The sequence below is a fragment of the Bombyx mandarina genome, chromosome 16 (assembly GCF_030267445.1).
Source record: "Bombyx mandarina strain Sakado chromosome 16, ASM3026744v2".
Classification (NCBI taxonomy): domain Eukaryota; kingdom Metazoa; phylum Arthropoda; class Insecta; order Lepidoptera; family Bombycidae; genus Bombyx; species Bombyx mandarina.
The window spans coordinates 2,213,387-2,240,569 of NC_143222.1; the positions used below are offsets into that span (position 1 = coordinate 2,213,387).

At 39.4% G+C, this 27,183-nt stretch overlaps 1 protein-coding gene across 1 annotated transcript in view; it reads right to left on the reverse strand.

The window, feature by feature from the left end:
• Window positions 1–22,519, reverse strand: part of LOC114241757 (uncharacterized) — a 77,063-nt gene extending 54,544 nt beyond the window's left edge. Inside the window, exon 1 of the mRNA XM_028172716.2 lies at window positions 21,267–22,519. Coding sequence (XP_028028517.2) covers window positions 21,267–22,373 — 1,107 coding nt within the window. The 5' untranslated portion in view covers window positions 22,374–22,519. The remainder of the gene's footprint in view (window positions 1–21,266) is intronic.
• Between the last annotated feature and the right edge of the window lie 4,664 nt (window positions 22,520–27,183).

The following is a 27,183-nucleotide window of genomic DNA, read 5'->3' on the forward strand; positions in this document are numbered from 1 at the left end:
TCCGGCGAGAAACTCAGTGGGCTCGCAAGATCCAGGAACCTAGCATACCACGGACATAATATTCAATAATACAAAGCATTATTCATATATGTAAATATATTTGCGAATCATTCGATTCAATGGCGGACTGATACGGCGACTTCGCTGATAAGAGCAAGCGGTTTTACCACGTGACAACCGCAATTATCCAATTCAGTAGCCCGCGACCACGAAATGGTAAAGCATTTGGAAGTCAAGCATTCGGAAAATCGTAACTTTTTTTATTGTATTCCTTAGGTAGGTGGACGAGCTCACAGCCTGTTATGTGGTTACCGGAGCCCATAGACACCTACAACGTAAATGCTAGCACTCATTTTGAGACAACAGTTCTAAGGTCTCCGTTTCTACAGTTTCACGCCGAAACGCATTACTGCTTCACGGCAGAAATAAGCAGCGCGGTGATTGATACCTACCCGTGCGTAATTACGCAAATTATAATTTTGCGGGTTTCATTTTTATTAAACGACTAGCTGACCCGGCAGACTTCGTAGTGCCTTAATCGATAAATAAAAGACCTAAGCTTTTGTATAAAATAAACTTAAAACAAACAATTCGTCCGACGGGGGACACATCAAAGGAAAAACAAAATTGTTATTTTTATTTAATTCCGAGCGTTTTCATATTTATCTACCTTTTAAACCTTCTCTGGACTTCCACAAATAATTTAAAACTAAAATTAGCCAAATCGGTCCAGCCGTTCTCGAGTTTTAGCGAGACTAACGAATAGCAATAAAAAAAGTCCTGAATCCCGCTACTTCCTAACGCATAGACCAACATCTATAATACAAATGTGTGCCTGGCTAATTATGGTCACGCCGCACCTTGTGTAGCCATGGTTTCCTTGTCTGGCGTCCGTTTGTCTGTCTGTTTGGATACGTGACTTGGTGCGTGTTACGACCGCCATTACAAAGGAACCCTGGTTAATGTGAATGCGAAATATTAAGTAGTATTGTATACTTATTAGGTGTCAAGACAAACTGTGGTATTGGCTCCAAAAGTAGCGAGCAATTTCGAAAAGAACTGGCGAAACAAATCCGTCGAACCTATCTCATTTATATTTTTTTATTATAATTATTAAATGAAAAAGCATTCTATATCTATCAACATTAAAATATTTCATAAGTAAAAACAACAATGTTAACCAATATTTAAGTATTTTAGTATCCAATGATTAGGGCAAAATATTATAGAAACATATTTTTTAATCAACTTTGTTATTATCTCGTATACGGGTGAAACGCAGAAGTGGTTCCTGCCTTCCTGAAAGCTACCTGTCTATGGCCATTACGAGTTGAATTCCTCCGTCTTGATACATGAGGACAATTGTGTTGACAAGGGCGGCGCCCCATCGTTCTCCCTCATTTAGAAATTAGGCGGAATTTATTTTTGTCGCATGATATTGTTCCTTCATCGTAAAAGTATTTCGATTAAACTTTTAAGTACATGTTTCCTTAAAAAAAGCCTGATTTTTTGAGATCAAAAGCCGCATTTTAGCTCCAGCAACGCGGCACGGTGGTCAGGTGGACGAGAGAAGATCATGCGGATGCTCACCTACCCACTAATCTGATCTGGTAAAGACGCTCACCGGCCTGCCAATAACCGAGGCTATAAAGACCGCCGAGGACAGAAAGACGTGGGGAAGTATAGTGCATCGAGTGGTCAACATTTCAAACTAAACACGAACTTCAGCAATGAAGAGACCGACTCAGAAGAATGTGGCATCGCTTGAGAGTCTTAGCTTTTAGGCCGCGATGAATCAAAAAAGTGGGTAGATGTCATTAGAAATCTCCTTTAGCGTTTTTAGGTTAAATTACTTTTTTTTTGGTCAGGAAGAAAATTGTCGAACCGCCTAAAACCTACAGAATACCCTGCTGGGTCAGAACCAGCGTGGTTCGAGGATAACCAACCTTTCATTAGCCGGATGCTCTTGCGTAAAACGCGTACAGAGCAGTTTGCACGTCGTCTTCTTAGGCTCCCCTCGCCGGTCCCCAGACCGACATGTGAAGGGTACCCGAAACACTTAGAGGGCCAAGGCTTGGACGAGCTCCGCCTCCCTGGCCCCCAATTTAAATTACTAGCACCCTATTCTCAGAATTATCATATATTTTGTATTTTCTTCAGATTTCGCGAGTGGTGCTACTTATATGATTTCGTTTACAATCTTGTAGTCACGGCCGTGAGTCGTGAAATTAATTTTAATTATGATACAAACATTTAATCTTTGTATAATCGGTGTATTTCACATCTGCATTACAAAAAAAAAGGATTCGCAAATCGAAACAAACAATAATTAAGAAAACGTGTTCACAATTAATTACGATATTGTGGCAGTCGCGCTAATCAGAGAACTCCATCGTCTGCCCCATTTCTGGTTATAATTAACTTCGACGGGCTGACGGGTAAACGGTTTCGAACAATGTTATTCACAATGTCAATATTTTATTATGTTGCCCTAATTTGATCGCTCTCACGCCCAATTGGATTTCTTGGACCGAGGTAAGAATAATTTTATATGAATAAATAAATATTAAATGCTGTCCGTTGGTACATCCAATAAAATGTTTGAGGAAGGAAAAATTAAAAAAGTTCTGTTCCATTTCGACCAACGCCCGTGTTAGTCGTTTTTTGGTCGCTTAGTAGTACGACAATTGGTTACCACCATACATAGATAGGTACCTACAATATGAAAGGCTTTTTTTATTTAAAAACAAAAAATATTTTCAAACAATTTTATCTCTCGTCAACGGAATGATCATGGTTCTATACTCTTCGTATATACGAGTGTTACTGTGCTACTTATAATATTTTGTATTCAAGTTTAACAATATTTGCTATGTGTATGTGCATTACTATAATTCTCATGTTGTATTTGTTATTTTAGTTATGTGTTATTTGTTCTACACACACTCATCACTTTTTATTATTATTCTCATTATCCTCTCGCAGGTCTGCTGGAAGAGTTTTCTTAAAGAAATAAGCAGTGCCTTTGTACATAATTTTCCTATTCCTCTGTATTATGTCCTCTTTTCTGTGTGTACATAAATAAATAAAATAAAATAAATAATATCTCAGAATATAAAAAAATTTACAAACAATATTAAATTTTGAACAAAACATCTGTTATTACAATGGCGAATCAATTAGCTTTAGGTTTCAAAATAATCAATTTCCCTACCCTTAAGAACTAAGGCTAAGTCTAACTAAGGCGAACTAAGGCTTGTTTTCTTCCTCTCCAAGGTGAAGCAGGCCGAATTTTCACAGCGCCTGTGGTATTTCAAGGATCACCAAATGATTAAGAGACTGAGAGGACTTTTTTTTATGAAGGAAGGTAGGCGAGAACGGACTCAGCTAGGAGGGTTGGGATTTGCTAACAGCTACCCGAGCATCTCCAAAGCAGACCTAACAACTCAAGCTGCTTCTCGGATTAATTTACTAACGGATCGGAATAGTGTGGATTCTTTCACTAACCATTTAACACCAGGTGGGTGTTGAGCTCGTCCACCTATCTATGCAATAAAATGAGAAAAAAGAAAAGATTCTGGGTTAATGTCGCTCAAAAATTAATATAGAAAAGAGAGCGTAAAAATTTGAGAACCGCTCAAAAGGACGCGCTCCATCAAAACCACTTTTCAACTTAAATGTTCTCAGGCGCTTAAATACACCAATTAAATATGTTGTTTTACATCAACTAGGCTATAAAACGTAATAATAACGCGTTCGTTATCACTCGTGCAAGTCGGTCGGGCCATCTGTTCGAGGGCCACTCAAATAGCCAACGTTAGAAATCTCTAGATATGAAGTCGTGAGAGAATGATTTCCAACGCCCGCGGACCAATGGAGAGACGATGCGAAATATGAAACTATAGTCCGTAAAATATAGTTTGATACGCGTTGTATATTTCAGGCTTCCTTTTTGAAATAATCGATTGAGAAATGTTTTTGAAGAAAATAATGCACTGGACCACTAAAATGGCAGAGGAAAGGCGATTGCATGCAGCAGAGATGCGAATGTTGCGATGGATGTGTGGAATAACGAGAATGGATAGAATATGTTAGAGGAAGTCTGAAAGTGGCACCTGTGACAGAGAAGTTGAGAAGTGCGCGTTTGGGATGATATGGACATGTGATGAGACGAAATGACAATGTGGTTGGTAAGAGAATGTTATCTATGAATGTGGAAGGACATAGAGGAAGAGGCAGACCTAAGAAGAAATGGATGGATTGCATGAAAGACAATATAGGTAAGAAGGGAGTGAGCGAAGAAATTATATGATAGAGGAGTATAGAAGGAGAAAACATGTTGCGCCGACCCCAAGTGACTGGGAGAAGGGCAGGAGAATTATGAATGCAATTTTTTTAAATCGTTTCGATAATCGATTTTACCAATCTACCTACGATCTCCCGTATCAAACTATATTTTACAAACTATAATGATAATTCACGATGAACTTCCCCGACATAGGAATGTGTAAGAAAAATAAAGCCCGCAAATTTCCTGTAGGTATTATTAGAATTTTTTTATTTTTTATTTTTTTATTTCTTTGATGTGTGGACGAGCTTACAATTTATATTTATATTTAGCTTATAATTTATCTATTTTAAAATGTAATTTACAGACAGTATTGTTGGCGCCGTTGCGGTGAGATGTTGGGTGCAAGGCTTATCGGGATAAAAGTGGACTGTATTTACAACTGGTTTATTAATCGAATTAAAGTTTGTACAGTTTTACGGGAATGACGTTGATTTTCATTGATGCAAATCGTTTTATCTTTTATTTTTTTATTGCTTTGGTGGGTGGACGAGCTCACAGCCCACCTGGTGTTAAGTGGTTACTGGAGCCCATAGACATCCACAACGTAAATGCCGCCAACCACCTTGAGATACAAGTTCTAAGGTCTCAAGTACAGTTACAACGGCTGCCCCACCCTTCAAACCGAAACGCATTACTGCTTCACGGCAGAAATAGGCAGGGTGGAGATACCCACCCGGGCGGACTCGCAAGAGGTCTCCTACCACCAGTCCAAAATCAACCTATCCTTAATATAAAGCTTGTATTCAATAATCAAAGAAGCGTATTTCGTCCGATGATACTATATACGCAGAAATACAAGAAGATTATAAGTCAATGTCTTTTGTAGTTGTGATATAGTATGCAAACATTAAACTTAACAAACAGTGCTTAGTACATATAAGTCAGCGAATAATTTGAAATAATATGAAACCGGAAAAGGAAGTAGCGTAAAATTTTGTCCGCATACATATTATAAAAGCAATTCGCAATCAAAACGACAAAAAAAAAGACTGTGTTTGGAATAATAAGCAAATCAACGAAAGCGGAGTTTTTTTTAATGAAGGATTACTGCTGACCCAGAGGCCTTTCCAGTTTCACCAGGACAGGTAGGCAAGCAAAGGCTCAGCCAGGAGGGGTGGGATTTGCTAACATCCGCCCGAACGCCTCCGAAGGAGACCTAACAACTGAAGGGCAGCTGCTTCGCGAATAAATCAACAACCGGATCGAAATAGCGACCCGCTGAGAAGATCCGGCGAGAAACTCGGCGGGCTGATGCATGGGTCAGGTTACCATAGGCCCTAAGCCTAGTGTAAGAGCTGAAGGCGTCAACTCCAACAGTTATTAGATCAGATGGATCCGTAAGAACGTGAACGAAAGCGAGTAATGGAACGCTAATGTCAACAAAGAAAAAAACAGAGTTAATAAAATTTAGAAAATTGGGCACAGCGTATTTCCCTTTTAGAAACAACGTCTAATTGCACTCAGTCCAATCAAGTAAAATATTGGTGCAATTAATAAATTAATGAGGCGTAGCTGCTTAAATACAAACACGTTTTTGTACATACACAGCAAACATAAAACGTATGCTAATTCGCTATTATAAACGCGAGTATTCAGTACTGTCATATACAAAAGTTTTTTTTTTAAATATTTTTATTTTTTTTTTATTTAATACTTTTCTTATACGGAAATCGTAGTCAAGCTACACGAGTATTGTTGTCAGTTAGCCGTTATCCGGACGACAAAAAAAAATGTGCTTCAAAAATTATACGTATCTAATATTCTCCACTGGATTTGTATGCTAAGCAATGTTTTAAGTCCGAGGAAATGTCCCACAATTCTATCCGGCTTCTAGCTTGCAGAATAAAATACAAGTCTTGAGAAGAGCGGTGGCAGCTAATGAGTTATTTTGAACATGAAAAGTGGCTCCATCTTGCTGGAAAAAGGTGTTGCGGTTGTAGCCATACTGGTTTTGCATTTCTGTAGCCAAAAAAGTCCGGATCATATGGCAGTAACGAGTAGTCAATTCAAGAACGAAAAACATTCTGGAACACCCTTTATATAGATTCTTGTGTATTCATTCTGCAATAGTTCATACGGTTCGGCAGTCAACGTCCGTGACGTTTCCTGTCGTCGGGCACACATGCCCAATCACTCGGAACCGGTCAGCGTGTTCACGTGTATAGCTTCTTACAAAACATTCCTTTTTTTACTTGAGAAAATTTAAGATACGTAATATAAGAATTCGAGGGATGGAAGCGAAATTTCGCTAAATACGCGACATTTAAGGGTACGTTTTATTTGATACTAGCTGACCCGGCAGACTTCGTAGTGCCTCAATCGATAAATAAAAGACCTAAACTTTTGTATCAAATAAACTTAAAACAAACAAAAGGAATCCGTCCGACGGGGGACACATCCAAGGAAAAACAAAATTGTTATTTCTATTTAATTCCAAAGCATTTTCGTATTTATCTACCTTTTAAACCTTCTCTGGACTTCCACAAATAATTCAAGACCAAAATTAGCCAAATCGGTCCAGCCGTTCTCGAGTTTTAGCGAGACTAACGAACAGCAATTCATTTTTATATATATAGATTAGCTTGAAAAGTTCGACGTTTTTTAATTGAACCTCAATTAAGTTTACTGCATTCAAATAGCTGTAGAAGCTTTTTTGTTATGTTATTTTTTCCAAATTTTAAACTTTAAATGGTTCTCTTATAAACTTGCAAAAATGTCGCTTAAATAAAATAACCCTTCACCCTGCGATATAATATATAATAATATAATATTTACATATTATACATAATATTGAGTAACGACACTTCAGTTGTCTGTGACCGCTTTTTACCTACCTACCTACTACTACCTACCTATACTAGTAACTCCGGGGGTTATTCTGGATTCGCCGAGTTTGTAGGTGAACTCACGGGGCTCAAACCTGACGACGTTGCTAGCACGAACCCTAGCAAGAGCAGTGCTTCGTAGAATCTACCACCGGTACGGAAACGCGACCCACTGAGAAGATCCGGCGAGGAACTCAGTGGGCTGCGTCTGTGAGTTAATTTACTCGTCGAGCCCTTCGTCGCAGGCGACGGGTTCGACGAGAACGATGACCGGTGCTTGAGGTACCTAAAAGCACCGTTAGTGGATCTGGAGGATCCGTAATGACGTGAAGTGACCCCGAAAACTGTAATGTATTCGAAAAGTCGAGCAATAATAAAACGAAAGTAATAAAATCGATTTTGAATCGTATTAAATTCGTTTTAAAACTTAAAGCGGTTAATGTATCTGATTAGAAGTAATAAAAGATTTTTACAGCATTATAAAACTTATAGCCGAGATTTAGCGTTTAAATAGGTACATATTAGGATGCATTAAAATGGGAGATATTACCTTTTTTTCACGATCCAATACGAATTGTTGACCCTCATTCACATTCCACATACATACGGGGTAGGCGCGTATATAGCCTTAAATTGAATCATGTATATAGTGTAACGTTTCAAGGCTGCACCCGAAATATATAATAGTTTAAAAAATTTAACAAAATACGATTTTATAGATAATCCAACTAAAAAAAAATTTTTTTTAAATTTGAATTAAAAATAGTGTAAGAAAAAAATTATTTTATTGTAAAAAAGCGCGAGGTGCTTTTCAGGGTATTATCAAAATAACCCTTCTACTCATATCTGTTCATAAAATATTTTATAAATACTGATACCATGCACCCCACGCTTTTTTTACAATAAAATCATTTATTCTTGTACTATTTTTAATTCAAATTTATTAAAATTTATTTTCTATTTTTTAGTTGGATTTTCTATAAAAGCGTATTTTGTTAGTTTTTTTAAACTATTATTTATTTTTCATTTTTTAGTTGAATTTCAATATTTTCAAATTTTTTTTAATACTAAAGTATCATCGATCCTTAATAATTATACCTAATTTCGAGTTAATCCGACATTTTGAAGGGGGTCAAAATCATGTTCAAAGATTCCGTTACAAACATACATACGTCTGAAGCTAATAAAAGCGTATTAAAAACGTCGATTACGACAAAGAGTTCGACGAGCAAACTAACCTTCGGGATCTTCTCAGAAAGTCGCGATTCGCTGGTAGCCTAAGGGGCTATTCCAACTACGCCCGGACGGGTAGATGAACTAACGGGCTTAACCTGTGAGAATTTGCTAATACTAGCTCTAGCAAGAGCGGTGCTTCGCAGAATCTACCACCGGATCGGATTCGCGAGCCACTGAGAAGATCCGGCGAGGAACTCAGTGAGCTGTGTCTATGGGTTAGTTCGCTCGTCGACGAGGACGGTGACCGGTGCTTGAGAGCCTAAAAGCATAGAGAGTGAATCCGGGGGATCCGACAAGACGTGTTTCGGGCGATGGCGGTTTTGCGTTGCCTCGTCACGGTCGAATAAGAAGATTCTGCGAAGCACTGCACTTGCTAGCTTTTATTGTGACGCTAAATATAGGCGCTTTGTGTAACGTTATGTCACCATATGCAGTTATATATATTATGTAGTTATATTAATATGTATGCTTTTGGTTACTGTTATAATTAGTATTAGATGATGACCGAGCTTTACTCGTTTTTTTTTATAACGCCATCTTGTTGTGTCTTTAAAGCGGTTAGTTGCCCTCAATTAAGAAAAATAGTATTATTATTCGCCAATAGATGTCGGGAAGAGTTGATCATTGAAAACACGAATAAAACAACATTTTCTGAAAATAAATCGTAGCTAGATCGATTTATCGCCTCCGAAATCCCCTGTATACTAAATTTTATGAAAATCGTTAGAGCCGTTTCCGAGATTCAGATTATATACATGTCGGCGCAAATATGACTATTTACCTACTGATCATCAACTAATTACTCTGTGATAAGAAATTGATGTTAAACAGTTCCTTTTATTGTAATTTCAATACTTTAAAACGTGTTTGAAAAACGTGTAAACCCGCTCACGTGTTTGAAAAATGTGTAAACACGCTCACGTGTTTAAAACGTGTCAACACGCTCACGGGTACGAAGCCCCATAAATACGGCCGTGCTGTCTAGCACTGATTGATTCGTGTCCGAGCCGTTGTACTGTACGGATATCTCTGTAACGTTGTTATGCTTCTCGTGCAATATACGAAGTTTTCGTGAAGTTCTCGTGAAGTTTTGTTTCGGAAACCCAAACATGAGTCATTCGTCAAGAAGGTGATGACCGCGACGTCAGCGGTGCTGACGTCACACTTTTTACAAACAATACGGATGTCCCTACTCCGTCATCAGAAGCGGGATCACACGCCGCCTCCGCTCAGCAACAACCTGGTGACCAGATAACCGTATCGGCGGATAATGACTACCCTCCAGCATCAGCCGATAAGCCTGTACCGTCTGCTTCACAAACCAGCATGGTCGAGCGACGGAATCAACAATCAACTGATCAATGAATACAAAAGATAAGTTTTTATTTTTGATTACTAAAATTTCACCACAAAATTCATCTGAAGACCATGATATCCTTACACAACGAACAACACCTTACACATTCTTATCCCACCTTCAATAAATCTACGAGAACCTCCGAGAAATCTACGAAAACCTCCGAGAACCCTACAATAAAATCGCATTAATAGTCTCAAACTTACATAGTTACAAGTAACGCAAGTATAACAGATGCGCTACTCAGAGAAACTTTTTATTCCTGCAGATCAATGGGAATCAAAGAAAACCTACGAGAATCAACGAGGCTGGTGCAGAGCGCGCACCGCCCAAGTGGGATCACATGCCGCCTCCGCTGAGCAACAACCTGGAGACCAGATAACCGTATCGGCGGAAGAAGACTACCCACCAGCATCAGCCGATGAACCTCTACCATCTACTTCACAAACCAAGATGGTCGAACAACAAAATCAACAATCGGCATAAGGATAAGTTTTTATTTTTGATTAATAAAATTACGCCAGCACATGAGTACCACAGTGTATGCCACCACATGAGTACCACAGTGTACGCCACCACATGAGTACCACAGTGTACGCCCACTACATAAGTACCACAGTGTACGCCCACTACATAAGTACCACAGTGTACGCCCACTACATAAGTACCACAGTGTACGTCCACTACATAAGTACCACAGTGTACGTCCACTACATAAGTACCACAGTGTACGTCCACTACATAAGTACCACAGTGTACGTCCACTACATAAGTACCACAGTGTACGTCCACTACATAAGTACCACAGTGTACGTCCACTACATAAGTACCACAGTGTACGTCCACTACATAAGTACCACAGTGTACGTCCACTACATAAGTACCACAGTGTACGTCACAATATAAAACTACACAAAATAAGTTACTTTCAAAGTAACATAAAAAGGTACACAGATACCAATCTCAGAAACAGACATTCCATTGTTTCAGATGGACTCCAAGAACTCTCTGGTGATACACCATACATGGGCGGCTGGTGCAGAGCGCGCACCGCATGTCAGTATGGCCGTGTCGGCGCAAATATGGCTATTTACCTACTGATCATCAACTAATTACTCTGTGATAAGAAATTGATGTTAAACAGTTCCTTTTATTGTAATTTCAATACTTTAAAACGTGTTTGAAAAACGTGTAAACCCGCTCACGTGTTTGAAAAATGTGTAAACACGCTCACGTGTTTAAAACGTGTCAACACGCTCACGGGTACGAAGCCCCATAAATACGGCCGTGCTGTCTAGCACTGATTGATTCGTGTCCGAGCCGTTGTACTGTACGGATATCTCTGTAACGTTGTTATGCTTCTCGTGCAATATACGAAGTTTTCGTGAAGTTCTCGTGAAGTTTTGTTTCGGAAACCCAAACATGAGTCATTCGTCAAGAAAGTGAAAACCGCGACGTCAGCGGTGCTGACGTCACACTTTTTACAAACAATACGGACGTCCCTTTTCCGTCATACATATATATTAATATTCAAAAATTGCTCGTTTAAAGGTATAAGATTCGCGTCCCGTTTAAAACATTCTGTTGATACTGTACAGATATTGCTGAAGGTCAGCGAAGGTTACTCGCATAAAATGATCAGCTTACGTCAATGTTTTTTTGTTGCATACATTGGTGGACGATCTCACAGCCCACCTGGTGTTAAGTGATTACCGGAGCCCATAGACAACTCTACAACGTAAATGCCGCCACTCACCAAGAGACATGAGTTCTAAGGTATAGTAAGTATAGTTACAACGGCTGCCCCACCCTTCAAACCGAAACGCGTTACTGCTTCACGGCAGAAATAGGCAGGGCGGTGGTACCTACCCGTGCGGACTCACAAGAGGTCCTACCAGCAGTAAAATAGGGCAAATGAGTATTTTCCACATGTATAATCTTTCGTTGTGAGCACAGCAGAACCCCCAAGAAATCATTGGGAGAGTTATATTATTAAACGTGCTTAATACCGTTTTTTTCTGATTGTTACGGATATCAAAACCAAAAATGATCACGTCATGATATTAAAATTATACAATGGACTATTTACCAAGGTTGGCGATAGAATTGCTTCAAACGTTCAATCACCAACGAGAATTATCTAGGTTTTTCTTCTCCTAATCTTTATTAATAAAAGTAGATATTTGTATGTCTGTATTATCTCTCTAGACACCGGCACGGCAACACCGATTCTGATGATATTTTCAGGAATTCTTCGGCTCTTCAATGACGATCAGACCAAAATAACATCAAGCTGCGGTAGGCAGCGGCTTGGCTCTGCCCCTGGCATTGCTGAAGCCCATGGGCGACGGTAACCACTCACCATCAGGTGGGCCGTATGCTGGTCTGCCTACAAACCAAATAAAAAAATGTCCAAAAAATTTGGCCGGGTTATTAGAATACCTATTCAAAAGTTTGTACATAGGTAGGTACATAATAGTATTATATTTCATTGACATTTAGATTTTTCTTTGACTATCAGATCAAAATAAAATCAAAAATCGTCTAGCACATTTTAGCAGAATAATCAAAATATTAAAGTCTGTCAATCAGTTAAAAAAATAATCTAATGTAATAATGCTTTTAACCTAACGCTTAAGTCTTACAATATGGTAATAACATCAACAATCATTCACTAAAACCATCGCCGTCATTATTCTTTTTACGCAACGCATCGCGTGCGAGTCTTGTGTAATTCTGCACAAAAAAATCGCAACACACTACAATATTAGATTTCGTTTTAGAAATTATTTGGTTCTTTCCATTAAACGCTTTTTATCTAAGCACTTCTCTTTCTTTGAACTCAAAAAAATGGGTCGTTTTCAAATTTGGGGCCAAAAGTGAATTATTTGATTTAATTCTCATAGCATTAATATTACCGTAATTTTTTGCCCTTGTAGGCAGACGAGCATACGGCCCACCTGATGGTGAGTGGTTACCGTTGCCCATGGAGTTCAGCAATGCCAGGGGCAGAGCCAAGCTGCTGCCTACCGCTCAATACTCTCCACAAGCCTCGTTTGAAGAAGGACATGTCATAGCGCTCGGGAAACACCGTGGAGGAGAGCTCATTCCATAGCCGGATGGTACGTGGCAAAAAAAGACCTCTGGAAACGCACTGTGGATGACCGCAGTGGCTCCAGGTAGTACGGATGAACTCTACTCCGGTGGCGGGCGGTGAGATGGTAAATTAATTATAAGTACAATAAATTTGTTGTCCTGACAACAGGCACGTGGTCCTATAACGATATATTCGTAAATACTATTAAAGGAGTTATACATTAAAAACTACCCCAAATCTCATTTGTATCACTGGTTCGTAATTCAAATTCTAACTTGTTTGCTATTTTTCCAGTAACGCGTGTTGAAATTCGGCAATTTTACTTAATCAGTATCAATTGTCACCCGTGTTGGCGTTATCAAATGCGTAAAATGAAAAATATAAATGAATATTAGATAATATTATCAATAAATGAGTGATTGACTTGATGGTGATTGAGCATTTTTTATTCAGAACACACCTAAATACAAAAAATGGAAAATTAGAGAAAGTTTAAATTCATGAAATCGTTAGGTACTTTTTTGGCCGCAAAATTGAAAACGAACCAAATCTATATATTAATACGTGAAGCAAAAACTTTGTATCCCTTTTTACGAAAATTGCGCGGACGGAGGAATATGAAATTTTCCACACTTATAGAGAATATAGAGAAGAAGTGCACAATGCTAATTTTTTTTTTAAATAATGCATAAAAGGTACATTAAATCAATAAAGAAAACATACACACTACATACCATGTATTTGACGCACACACGCATGCATACTTTTTATTGTCAAACTTTTGTTCTTGACGTCTGTTGTCAAATTGAGAATAGATTAAATATTGTTTGTCTTTGTTAATATTTTTTATAGTGTAATCTTGGCGAAATTTGTGATTATAGAAGTATAAAATACAATCATAATAGTGTACAAACTTACAATTCCAATTAATTATAGTCGAATTTCGACTACTGCGGGACCTCTAGTAAACAGTAATTAGCGCAGGGTTGTATGTAGGTGAAGATAGCCATTAAAAGCTTAAACTATTAAAACTTTATTTTTTAATGCAATTAATTAATACATATAAAAGTCTTATCTAATGTATTGCAACTTTAAACGAATCATCTTTAAAAGGTAATTCAAAAGGTCACGCAAAAATATTCCATTTTATTGCTTTTTTTTTGTAAATTTATTTAAGTTTATTAAAATTGATAAACTCTGACCTACATCGCTTGATACATTTACGTCAATCGTCAGTTATACTTTTGAACTAGCTAAGCCCGGCCACGCTTTGCAGATTCTTTTTCCTTCCTCTTCGTTTTTAACTTCTTTTTTAAATGCAATTTAAACTATAGCATACATACTCATTTTATTTATTTAGTACACTTCATGTAAAATTTACATTGGCGGACTTAATGCCTAAGGCATTCTCTACCAGTCAACCAAAGGTAGTGCAGGGTAAATAGTGTAGAGTAAATATTTTACCATCACCTATCTGCCCAGTGTCTATTTGTGTAGTTCTGTGAAAAAAAACAAACTTTACTGAACTTTTTATTATTGTTGCAGATCACAATGCCCTTCAGAGGAGAAATCGAATTGTCACGACAGGAGACAAATGCGAGACAAATGTATAGTTGTTACGAACAGGTAATATGTGGCATAGTAATAGGTGGTATAGTAATAGGTGGTTTTTTTTTTTTTTTTTTTTTTTTTTTTTTTTATGATTGAAACTTTACTGGTGGCCCGAAGGCCTTTCCAGTTTCACCAGGACAGGTGGGCGAGCAAAGGCTCAGCCAAGAGGGGTGGGATTTGCTAACAACTGCCCGAGCGCCTCCGAAGGAGACCTAACAACTCAAGAGCAATTGTTTCGCGAATGAATCTACTACCGGATCGGAATCGCGACCCGCTGAGAAGATCCGGCGAGAAACTCAGCGGGCTGATGCATGGGTTAGGTTGCACGTCGACCTCTTTGTCGAGTTCGACGAGTACGGTTACCGGGGTCCCTAAGCCTGCCCCTAGTATTAGAGCTGAAGGCATCTAATGCAAAGGTTATTGGATCTGATGGATCCGTAAGGACGTGTCTAGGGCGTCGACGGTGACTGGCTCCTGCATGATCAGGATTCGGGGAGTAGTCAGCGGCGGCAACGATAAGGCGATTATCATGACGCATAGCCTTATCGAAGTATCGTTCCGACGCTGACTTCATGTATTTCCGAATTGATTCGAGGCCCAGGTCGTCGTGTAGGTCAACGTTCCTCACGAACCACGGAGCCCCGACAGCTAACCTGCAAAAGCGGGATTGTAGGGATTGGAGGGTGTCTATGTGTGTGCGGGCCGCGTGAGCGAACACCACACTCGCGTAAGTCATGACGGGCCTTATGCAAGTTTTGTAAAGTGTCACCTTGTTCCGAAGGGACATTTTACTCCGCTTACAGATCATGGGGTAGAGTCTACCGAGAATAAACGCGGCACGGTCACGGACTGATTTTATATGCGGGCGGAATGTCATCGATGCATCCAGGGTAACGCCCAGGTACTTGACCTTCCTGGCCCAGGGTATGGGTTGTCTAAAGAGAGTAATCGGGGGTGTGAGATTCCTCCTCCTAATCCGGGAGGAAATCCGTGTGGAGCTTCCCCTCTGAAATAGCACCGCAGTACTTTTCGCTGGGTTGATGTCTATGCGCCATTTTCGGAACCACTGTCCTAGGGCTAGGGCTGCGCTCTGAAGCTTCTTCGCGATTAGGGACTTATTTCTACTAGAATAGTAAACAGTCGTGTCGTCGGCGAATAAAGCTAAATGGGTCGGCGGCGACCGGGGAATATCGTTGACGAATAAGCTAAATAGGAGGGGTGAGAGGACAGAGCCTTGCGGGACTCCAGCTGTGAGAGGTCGTGGGGAGGAGCGGGTTCCCTCGACTCGATATCGAAAAGAGCGGTTCGACAAGAAGTCCCGTATGATGAGCACGAGACTATCCGGCACGCCCATGTTGAATAGTTTGAAAATCAAACCATTGTGCCAGACTTTGTCGAACGCTTTTGCGACGTCGAAGAAGAGAGCTCCCGTGTATAACGGTTTTGGTCGATTAAGCCCCACAAGAATGTGCTCCGTGAGGCGGTGCACCTGTTGAACGCATGAGTGATTTGTACGGAATCCGAATTGTTCATCGATGAGAATGCCCTTGGATGAGACGAAGTCTCTGAGGCGTTTGTAGAGCAGACGCTCATACAGTTTGCCTAGAGACATGAGGAGGCTAATCGGGCGGTAGCTCGTCGGATGATTTTTTGGTTTACCGGGTTTATGTATGCCGATAACGTCCGCTTCTTTCCACACCGCGGGAAAGATACAGTTCGCCATAGCGGCATTGAAAATAGATGCCAACATCACGATGAGTTGGACGGGTAGAAGTTTAATAACGCGGTTAGATATACCGTCGGAACCGGGAGCCTTGCGAGGACGTAGGTCTTTGATCAAGTCTTTAACTTCTATCGGGGTGAAGTAATAGGTGGTGTATTAATAGGTGTTATAGTAATAGGTGGTATAGTAATAGGTGGTGTATTAATAGGTGTTATAGTAATAGGTGGTATAGTAATAGGTGGTATAATAATTGGTGGTATAGTAATTGGTGGTATAGTAATTGGTGGTATAGTAATTGGTGGTATAGTAATTGGTGGTATACTAATAGGTGATGTAGTAACATGTGGTATAGTAAGCATCTTTCAGAGGTTACCACGACTTTTTCGACATCGACGTAAATAGAGTTTGTATTTGAAAAACCAGAAATTAAAATAATTAAAGTAAAACACAAGATTCTTCTGAAAAGTGTTGTATCAAATAAAATCTGATTTTTCTATATCGAGCTGAGTCGTCAATTAGATGATCATCTTTTAATACGAACTAAAGGTCCCGCAGTAGTCGAAATTCGACTATAATTAATTGGAATTGTAAGTTTGTACACTATTATGATTGTATTTTATACTTCTATAATCACAAATTTCGCCAAGATTACATTATAAAAAATAGTAGTTGAAGTCGTCGTGGCCTAAAGGATAAGACGTCCGGTGCATTCGTGCCGAGCGATGCACGGATGTTCGAATCCCGCAGGCGGGTACCAATTTTTCTAATGAATTACGTACTCAACAAATGTTCACGATTGACTTCCACGGTGAAGGAATAACATCGTGCAATAAAAATCAAACCCGCAAAATTATAATTTGCGTAATTACTGGTGGTAGGACCTCTTGTGAGTCCGCACGGGTAGGTACCACCGCCCCACCTATATCTGCCGTGAAGCAGTAATGCGTTTCGGTTTGAAGGGTAGGGCAGCCGTTGTGACTATACTGAGACCTTAGAACTATATCTCAAGGTGTGTGGGACATTTACGTTGTAGATGTCTATGGGCTCCAGTAACCACTTAACATCAGGTGGGCTGCGAGCTCGTCCACACAACTAAGCAATAAAAAAAAAAACAATATTTAATCTATTCTCAATTTGACTTTACAAAGTTTTTGCTTCACCAATCACCAATAATATCTCTAATACAAATAAAACATTATTGTAATACCGATGATACCTGGAACGAACCTTCCAGGAAGGACATCTCTTTGAACAGAGAAGAGGTATTTTAAGTTCCCGTACAAGAATCTTTTTGAAATCATTTGTTTGTATGTCTGTTCACACAATTTAGATTGATTGAAGTTGGAGCTTGTCGGGGGCCAGTGATCGGTTAGAATGAAGATAATGTTTTAATGGTTCCGTAGGCGATAATAATTTCGTATTGTCCGACTGTCGCAGCTATTTGACTAGGAGGCCACGGTTATGAAGAGACCGCAAAGCCATAATTGAGGCCTATAAAATCAAAGGCAGCTAAACGCCTTAAAATGTAGTAAAATGGATTAACTATGCCACCATCTTGTTTAGTTAGTTGGACACGCTTTAGTATTTTCATGTTATAACAAATTCAGCTAAATCTCTAGCAAATTCAGTTGAAAATTTTTATTTTTACTCTGTACTCAAATATAAACGAAGTTTTATCATTTAAAATTCAGATTATTAGTAATATTCTCATTCTTTATAAATCTGCTTTAAAATAAAGAATATCATAGCTACCCGAACAAAGTTATTTCAGTTTCTCAAACCGGGAGTGTTGCTAACACTGGCCCTAGCAAGAGCAGTACTTCGATGGATCGGGAGGATCCGTAATGACGTGTTTAGGGCCGATTTTGTAATTTACCTGAATATTTGACAGAATTGGATTTAGCTGCCTTTGATTTTATAGGCCTCAATTATAGTTATACTTTCCTTCAAATAGGGATGGTATGATCGTTTTACTTTGCGCGGATGCAATATCATTTGGTTAAAAAAACCAATGACCCCTCTATGCAAAATTAAATACAAATTAAATCTGGAAAATAAAATGGGACCACACGAAAAGCACATTAATATAAAAAAAAAAAAAAATCAAAATCGTTTCACCTAAAATAGTTTTCAGGCAACACACATGGATATTAAAACGAATTGTGTTGAGAACGGTCACTCATACTGTCATCAACAATGACAATAAATTATGAGCAACCCTGAGTACTGCTGCGTTTTCAACTAAAATAAACTCCTAAAACGCATCACTGTTGGAAAATTGGAATGGCTTTTTGGGTTTTCTTAAAAAGCACACTGAAACGTCTGATTTCCACCAGTAAAACAATGAAGATTATTTTAATAACTAGACTAAAAGGTTAAGTTACTAGTGGCCGTCAACGGGTTGATTAAAAACAATTAAATCTGGTACAACTAAACCTACGCATAATCAAATGACGTGTGACCGACGAAAACAAAATTTATATTGTATCAAGAACAATGTGCGTACAGAATTAAAGTTTTAATTAATAAAACGCAAGTTTATTTTACATTAAAATTTGTTGTGTCATAATAACAATGGCCGCCCGTTGTAAAGCAACAATGAATTTACACATGACGTCTCCTCGGATATGATGTCATTCGAAGCGATTAAAAACATCTTCGCCGATTCTTATTATGGCACTAGTTTTTACGATTACAGTAGAACGCCCTATTGTTTTTTTTTTGTGGAGGTTACGAAATGATTTTTGGTTGCGGCCACTTACAAAAAAAAAAACCAAAACGTCAGTGATTAAATTCGCGCCAAAATTTTTTAGACGCCATTCACGTTTCATTAGTTTTGACCAAAGATTTTTTTTTCATAATAATAGTCTTAAGTGGATTTTGAGATATTTTGTATTTTTCATTACTGCTAACTTTAGAACAGCTTAGTTCATTAAACAGCAAAACAGGTTTTGATGACGTATTTTTTATGTTTTATTTCATACATTCAAACTTTAATTGCTTTTGAGTCACTGATTTAAATTACTAGTGGTAAGGCGTCTTTTGAGCCTGCACGGGTAGGTACCATTCATAGCGGCCTCCCCCCGGTGAAAGTCAAGGGGGCGACCTGAGGGGGTGAGGCCGCGCGGCGCGCTACCAGCACTCTAGCGCGCTGCCGTGGAGTGAATAGAGCGACCGGTCGACGGTGTATCGCGTCCCGACCCGGCAGGCTGGTTCTGGTCCAGCGGGGTATTGCGGGACACCAGCGGCACCGTCTGGGCGGCCCGACGGGCTGCCGTACCGAGACGGCCGACGTTTCAGAGCCATCGATTCGCCTCGAAGGCTTCGTCGGCTGGGCGTCCTTGGGGTGAGCCGCGCCGTCTGGTTGTAGTGTTGACCGCGGTAGCCCCCCTACCTCATCCGGGTTCTGACCTTGGAGGGGATTGGACGTCGGGTGTAAGAGTGCAGGGAAGTCGTTTAGTGGGTGGGTCCTAAAATCCTTGGGCCCGCGGTCTGCTCACAACACCATGCAGATCGTTGAGTCTCACATACCCCGCGCGCCCCTTTTGCGCGGGGACCTCGTAGGAGGTTCGGCCCTCAAGATATTACTATACGCGGATTCTAATCCCGCCAAGGGAAGATATTTGTATGATAAATATAAATGTCTTTTCCAGGGTTATGGATGTATATTAAATATATGTACGTGTATAATAAAAATCTTACATTTATTTCCGTTACCTGGTACCTGTAACACAAGTTCTTTACGAACTTAGCACGGGACCAGTTAACGTGGCGTGATTGTTATTAAATATTTATTTATTATTTTATTACTAAAAATTATCCGTAAGAAAAAAAGTTTCTTTAAGTGTATATCTAAATTATAATTACTAACATATCACAAGTCAAGTTGCATTATTACATGAGTCCGAATTACAAATGTGAAAGAAAACATTTCTAAAAGTCATATCGTAATATCAATGAAATCGCTCGCAAGCCGCGTTCGAAGTTCTCAAGGTCATAAATATCATTTAAAAAAGAAATCGAAAGTTAGATACGATTTTTTTTCTAACCCAACAAGAAGGTTAGATGCATGCAGTTTAATACAAAAAATAAAAAATTTATTCTGGTTCTAGCACGTGCTCTTTTATCTTTCTGCTTTACATTACGTACGAACCATAGAGACGAGGTTTATCGGATATTCTCCGTCGCACATACGTTTGATGTGTTTGGCTAATGGAATGTAACTTGTGGCCCGCGCGTTGCATTCACACTAAATGAAGCAGATTTATCGAATTTAGAATAAGATTCGAATTCAAATAATTTATGTTCTGTGATATATTTTGAAGGAAAAGAGGTTTGTTGTTTTTATGATTATCACGAAATGCATGCAGTAAGTAACCAACACAAGTGTTTATTTTTCGACAAGTTTTCAAACAATAAGCATAAAATAAATTGCGGTCAATGAATCACGAAACGCTTTATTGTATGTTTATTACAAGTCGAAAATGAGTAACTGTGCATTTTGTTTACATAACATTTTATCTCTGACGTGTAAACAAAAATTAGTACGTTGTTGTAATGTTGGTAATACAGAACAAAGCTAACACTTAATTTTTTCTTTTTTTAATTTTCGATCTTCACATTAATTGGATTGGTCTTTTTAATTGAGGATCGGATTTCTCAAGCATACAGCCACGTTATACTATTTATGTTTACTTTCTTAAGCAAATATTTGAATTTCGCATCGTAAGATAACACGTAGTTTCAATGTAATTTAGATAAAAACGTAACGTAGTCACAAATAACAATAAAGGTGGAGTTCATTGATAAAATACATTTACAATGAAAAAGTTATACGATAGAATCTTTCATTGAAGTAAACTAATAGAATCTATCAGAAGCGATTACTCTGATGCTGTCATTAATGAAAATGCAGTATTTATTCGTATCCAATGGATCACACACAAACACACTAATGAACAGGTAAATTTTACAACCAGTAGCGTTGTCATTACGCGCGTCCTGTCCTCGACTTTTCTTAATCAAACGATCATCAATATACAATAATAGAAACAAATTGTACCAACCTCGTCCTCTTCGTCTTCGTTGTAGAACGGATCTAAGAGCAGGTTCTTCCAGAAGATGACATCCGGAGTTATGGCGTACGCGTCGTTGTCTGTCAGGTTTGCGTACAACGGAGTCTCGCGGCCGGAGCTGGTGGAGTAGGTCTCGACCTCGACGCTGGTGCCGCACGAGCAGCCCTCGTCCGTGTAGCTGTACTCGATCTCCTCGTAAATGTTTTCGTCGGTGAGCGCGTCCCGCACGGGCTCGTAGTCGGGGTCGATCGGCCGGTCGGGCGTCATCGCGGCGACTGGCGGTGCGCACCTGTCCCCCACCTCGTGCAGCGCGTACACCGAGAACGACGCCGGCTCCAGGTCGCGGGCCGAGTCCAGCGAGAGGCAGGACACCGTCGCGTGATTCTGACGAAGCACGCTCCGCAGGATCTCGTCCGAGTTGTGGAAGCCGCTCGAGTGGGACCAAACCTCGGCGTAGGTCCCGCGACCCTCCTGCTCTGTCTCCGTACTGCACTCCTTGTAGCTCCAACACGTGCTCTCCGAATCACTATCAGACTGGGTGCACTTGGACCGTTGCTCACCGTCAAGATTTTCTTCCATATTGTCCCCGACAACCACAGAGGACGACGATTTGAATCTAGTCCTGCGCGGCGGTACCGGTGTGCCCTCACCCTTATCAAAAATACAATTCACGTCACTGTTTACATCGGCACTTTTCGCGGGCAAACTCGTCGCCATGGAAACGTCGGATAGAGTCGACTCGCACTCACTGCACTCTTCCACATTTCCATTACACTGTTTTTCCGACATCCGATCTAAGCATTCGTCAAATATATTGAGGATGCTGAGAGAGACCTCCTTCTCTGGCGGTGGGAGGAGGTTTTGATGGTACTCCTCGAGCTTGAAGATTTCTTTTCCGAGTTGCGAGAGTATCTCGTCGAAGGCGCTATCCGGGGAGGCACGGGACGATTCTTCGGCAGGAACAACGACGGGGATTTGGTCGTACTCCTCGGTGGAGGCTCGCAATGCAGTCAGCCAGGCGAGGACCGGCTGCACGGAGCTAGCGTCGCGCAGTGTGACCGCGACCGCGTCCGGAATCCAACTTGCAACCTCACACATGATTCCGCTCACCGTTCGAAACGCGATAACCGGTGTATGAATCAACGCGCGGGATTCCACGAAGGGACGTTTGACGTCTCCATAGCGCGGAGAGAACTGACATCGACGTGGTAACGTCAGAGCGCTCGGAGCCGCCGAGTCGACGACATTTGCACTCTAACGCGATTGCTTATCGCTCTGTTTTCTTCCTAATTACGAACGACGGACGCATCTCTGACCTTTACGGTGATAACGTGGATATATTCGCCGATTGTTTAATTATACATATTATAGAATACAAAAAAAAAAACACACACACAGAGCGCGCACGTACGTACGGACTTGCTCGGTTTTCCTCTGGGTTTTTTTTTGTTTTTAATAACGGGAGGCAAGCGTCCGCTCGGCTCGCGTCCCCGTGGATAGTGGTTCATCGCGGGCAATTAATGCGGAGCATTCTATCTTCCTGACCGATATAATACGCGTTATTTCTGTGTGCGCCGAGATACTGTGGCGTAACCGAACTAAAAACGAAATGCACTGTGCATTCAAACGTCTTAAGGCTTCCTGAACGTTAATACGATTTCCCGTTCGGAAATCGGAACCGTCTATTAGCTTAGATGTATTTAGTTAGTATTAATTGCATGTTATAATAAATTGTTTTTTTCCTTGTTCATACGGACGGCGCGGCCATTGTTCGATGACGCGTTAAGGATAAATTATTTAAATTTAAAATGCGCGTCGTTTGTGTTACATACAGTGTCGTTAATTTTATGCGTACATATAAGTTTTATAAAACAAAATAAATAAACTTCAAAACAAAACTGGTTTCTAACGTCTGGTTTCAAAAATAATATATTATATACTATATTATATAAAAAAGGCTGTTTGTTGGTCTATAAAATTCGAAGACATCCTGAAGGCTCTGGTTTTAATTCGGAAGCGTCGATGACTATCCGGCAGCACACAATGCACATAAATCTTTACTAGACTTTGCGAGTCGCCGTACTTGAGAGATAGAGAAACATTTCGGAATTTCGGACAGTATGCGTTCCGGGTTAAGCGATTACCCTGAGACATTTACTTTGTCTTGTAATCTCCCTCATAGTCAGCGTTAAATATCTCGAATAATATAAGATAAAACAGCTAATGATAATTACACATTAGAATAAAAATAAATAATTAAATTATTTGTTCTTTTTTGCAGAAACACAACGCGTAATTCGAAATTTTGGAAAAAGAACATCTTATTAAATATTAAAAAATTCTATCGATCTATCAATTCTATGCATTGAATTGGGATTTTTTAATTAGGCTTTATTTTTTGTGAATTAATATCCAAATTGAAATAATAAAATTCGGCTGTTATCACCATTTTCGAATAAAGAAGACTTTGTTTATCGCCATACGAAGATGTTCTATAGTTTCATTGACATAAACTGAATATTGGTGTAACAGATTTAAGGAGGATAGGACCTTTCTTCAGTCAAATATTGTATGAATGAACGTTGTTCGAATTCGCATGTGCTAAGTTGATTTCTCGATTTGTTTTGTTCTAATGCATTTTATTAATTACTAGCGACCCGCCCTCGCTTCGCTTCGGAAACATTAAAACACACATAAAACCAAAAAAAAAAAAAAAAAAGTAGCCTATGTTCATCAGGGACAATGTCGGCTTCTAATGGAAAAAGAATTTTTCAAATCGGTCCAGTAGTTTCGGAGCCTATTCGAAACAAACAAACAAACAAATCTTTCCTCTTTATAATATTATATATATATATTAGTATAGACTATCTAGACATTAATGGCATTAAGTCGATTTTAACTTTAAACACATGCAACTTTACAACAATGTATAATCTATATATTAATACGTGAAGCAAAAACTTTGTAACGCTTTTTACGAAAATGCGCGGACGGAGGAGTATGAAATTTTCCACACTTATAGAGAATATAGAGAAGAAGAGCACAATGCTAATATTTTTTTAAATAATGCATAAAAGGTACATTAAATCAATAAAGAAAACATTACACACACTACATACCATGTATTTGACGCACACACGCATGCATACTATTTATTGTCAAACTTTTGTTCTTGACGTCTGTTGTCAAATTGAGATTATATATTGTTTGTCTTTGTTAATATTTTATTTGTGATTATAGAAGTATAAAATACAATCATAATAGTGTACAAACTTACAATTCCAATTAATTATAGTCGAATTTCGACTACTGCTAGTTTAGATAAAAATTGTAATTTTCTTTATATTCAGTACAATAAGTTTGTTCATATTTTAGACATGAGTTACACAGCAATTGCTTTTAAATAACATTTTAGGTTGAGCCGATAAGAAGAACAATTCTGTAGACGAATTCTCACAAACGCCATATTTGCCAAAAGAAGATTTCTTTTTTTGATCTTTGACGATGGTGTGCTATGTTATTCATCAGAAGACGTATCTTGAAGAGGCTAGCTTATTTGACGCTTTGACTTTCGACCTCAAAAACGTTCTAAGAATGTTGTGAGGGCGATCATGTGAGACGACGAAATTATATGTCCGGTTTTTAAACGCGTCTATGTCAATAACAATGTTCCGAGCCGTAAATTAAAATACTGTAGACATTATCACTTTTAAAAAAAAAACTCGACTGCTCCAAACCCGTGGTCTGTTAGTCACGTCTACTGCTCGTCACTTTAAATTAGGGCTGCCCTGGGTCGATGTGTTAATGGCTCAGAAAAGAATATTACGGTCAGAAATGGCGGGAAAAATGACAGATATTTTTTTCAATTAAAAACTGAACTTTGTATCAGTCGTATTTGGCTTTTTGGCCGGAACGCGATGAGCGAAGTAGTGTGATTTGTTTTATTTTGTCTATTTAGTGTTTCTTCGGGTTTAAATGTGTAATAACGGTGATTTATTAACTGTTTAGTATCTGTGAAAGTGCACAAATGTGGGAAAATGAAACGAAGCCGCTGAAGCTAGCTTCTCGGGATCCACCAAAAAATCCACTGAAAAAGTCTCAGTTAATGACCACCATTATACTGAGATTATATTTCATCCCATATCATCTCATCTCATTTCATTTAATTTCATGACAATTGATTAACTTTCCTTCGTTTTTTGTTATTCATAAACTGTAAATAATTAAAACGGCGAATTAATAAATAAAAATGTTATTACTTGACAGGTGGGCGAGCAAAGGCTCAGCCAGGAGGGGTGGGATTTGCTAACAGTTGCCCGAGCGCCTCCGAAGGAGACCTAACAACTCAAGAGCAGCTGCTTCGCGAATGAATCTACTACCGGATCGGAATCGCGACCCACCGACAAGACCCGGCGAGAAAACTCAGCGGGCTGATGCATGGGTTAAGTTGTACGTCGAACTCTTTGTCGAGTTCGACGAGTACGGTTACCGGAGTCCCTACTCCTAGCGTTAGAGCTAAAGGTGTCTAATGCATGGGTTATTGGATCTGATGGATCCGATACGTCCTTAACGTATCTAGGGCATTGATGTGTTAAAAAACCTTTTTAAATATCAATGAGGGCGTCGACGGTGATCAGGATTCGGAGAGTAGTCAGCGGCGGCAACGATAAGATCTTAGAGCGATCTTAGAGCGAGACTCTAGATGGGCCGTGAGCTCGTCCACTCAACAAAGCAATAAAAAAAGGCATTTTCCAAACATTCAAACATGATTATTTGTTTTTATTGCGACACGTTTTCTTTTTTAATGGATCCGCGCCCCGTAAAATTTGTCGATGGTATTACAGCCCTATTTTAAATAAACAGCTGGACCGGGAGAATAATTACTAATTGTAGTCGATTAAACCCAATTAAATCTATCTGTTTTTGACTCGGTTACTCATGACGGGAACGCGAACATAATATTCGATGTTTCCACATATTTTATATCGGAACAGTTTGGTAATTTAAACTATTATAGTTAACGCCTAGTTCTGTTTACCGTGAGTTCGCAACGATAGATGCAACAATTTTGCCTATTTCTGCCGCGCAGGATGGTAGGTGCAAATCTTTTGCCTATTTCTGCCGCGCGAGATGCAAAAGTACAAATACAAAAACTTAAGGACGTGCAATTAAAATGAAAATTAACCCGCATTGTCAATTCATATTGATATCTTTTCTAAGCTTTAAACTTTAATTAAAGTTCCAGGAAAGTTTCAAAAAGTCGTTTAAGCCAAATAACCTTTCACTTCACAATATAATGACAAAAATATACGCGAGATCAAACCGTAAAAGCAGATTTAATAACAATAACCAGGCTTAAAAAGACAAGAGTCAAACTTAAGATTAAAAAAAAATCTTTTGACACAGTCTCCCGACATTAGAATAAAGTATCGTCATGGTTGTTAGTAGTATTGAGCAAAATATCAAGTTATCCGAATTAATTGAAATTTTCCTCATCGACTTACTTTCGTAATATCGGAAGCGCTGGCTTATCGCTTTTAGATAAAATAATACCAAAGTTTTTTTTTTATGAAGGACGGTTTACTGGTGGCCCGGGGTCCTTTCCAGTTTCACCAGGACAGGTGGACGAGCAAAGACTCCGCCAGGAGGGATCAAAGCTGAAGGCTATACGCAATACAACTTGAAACCGAAAAGCGGAAGAGGAATTGTTTGAGATGATACCATCATCTCTTTTTTACCATCGCACCGCCCACCACCAGAGTAGAGTTCATCCATACTACCTAGAGCCACTGCGTTCATCCACAGTGCGCTTCTAGAGATCTTTTTTGCCACGTCCATCCGGCTTTGGAATGAGCTCCCCTCCACGATGTTTCCCGAGCGCTATGACATATCCTTCTTCAAAAGAGGC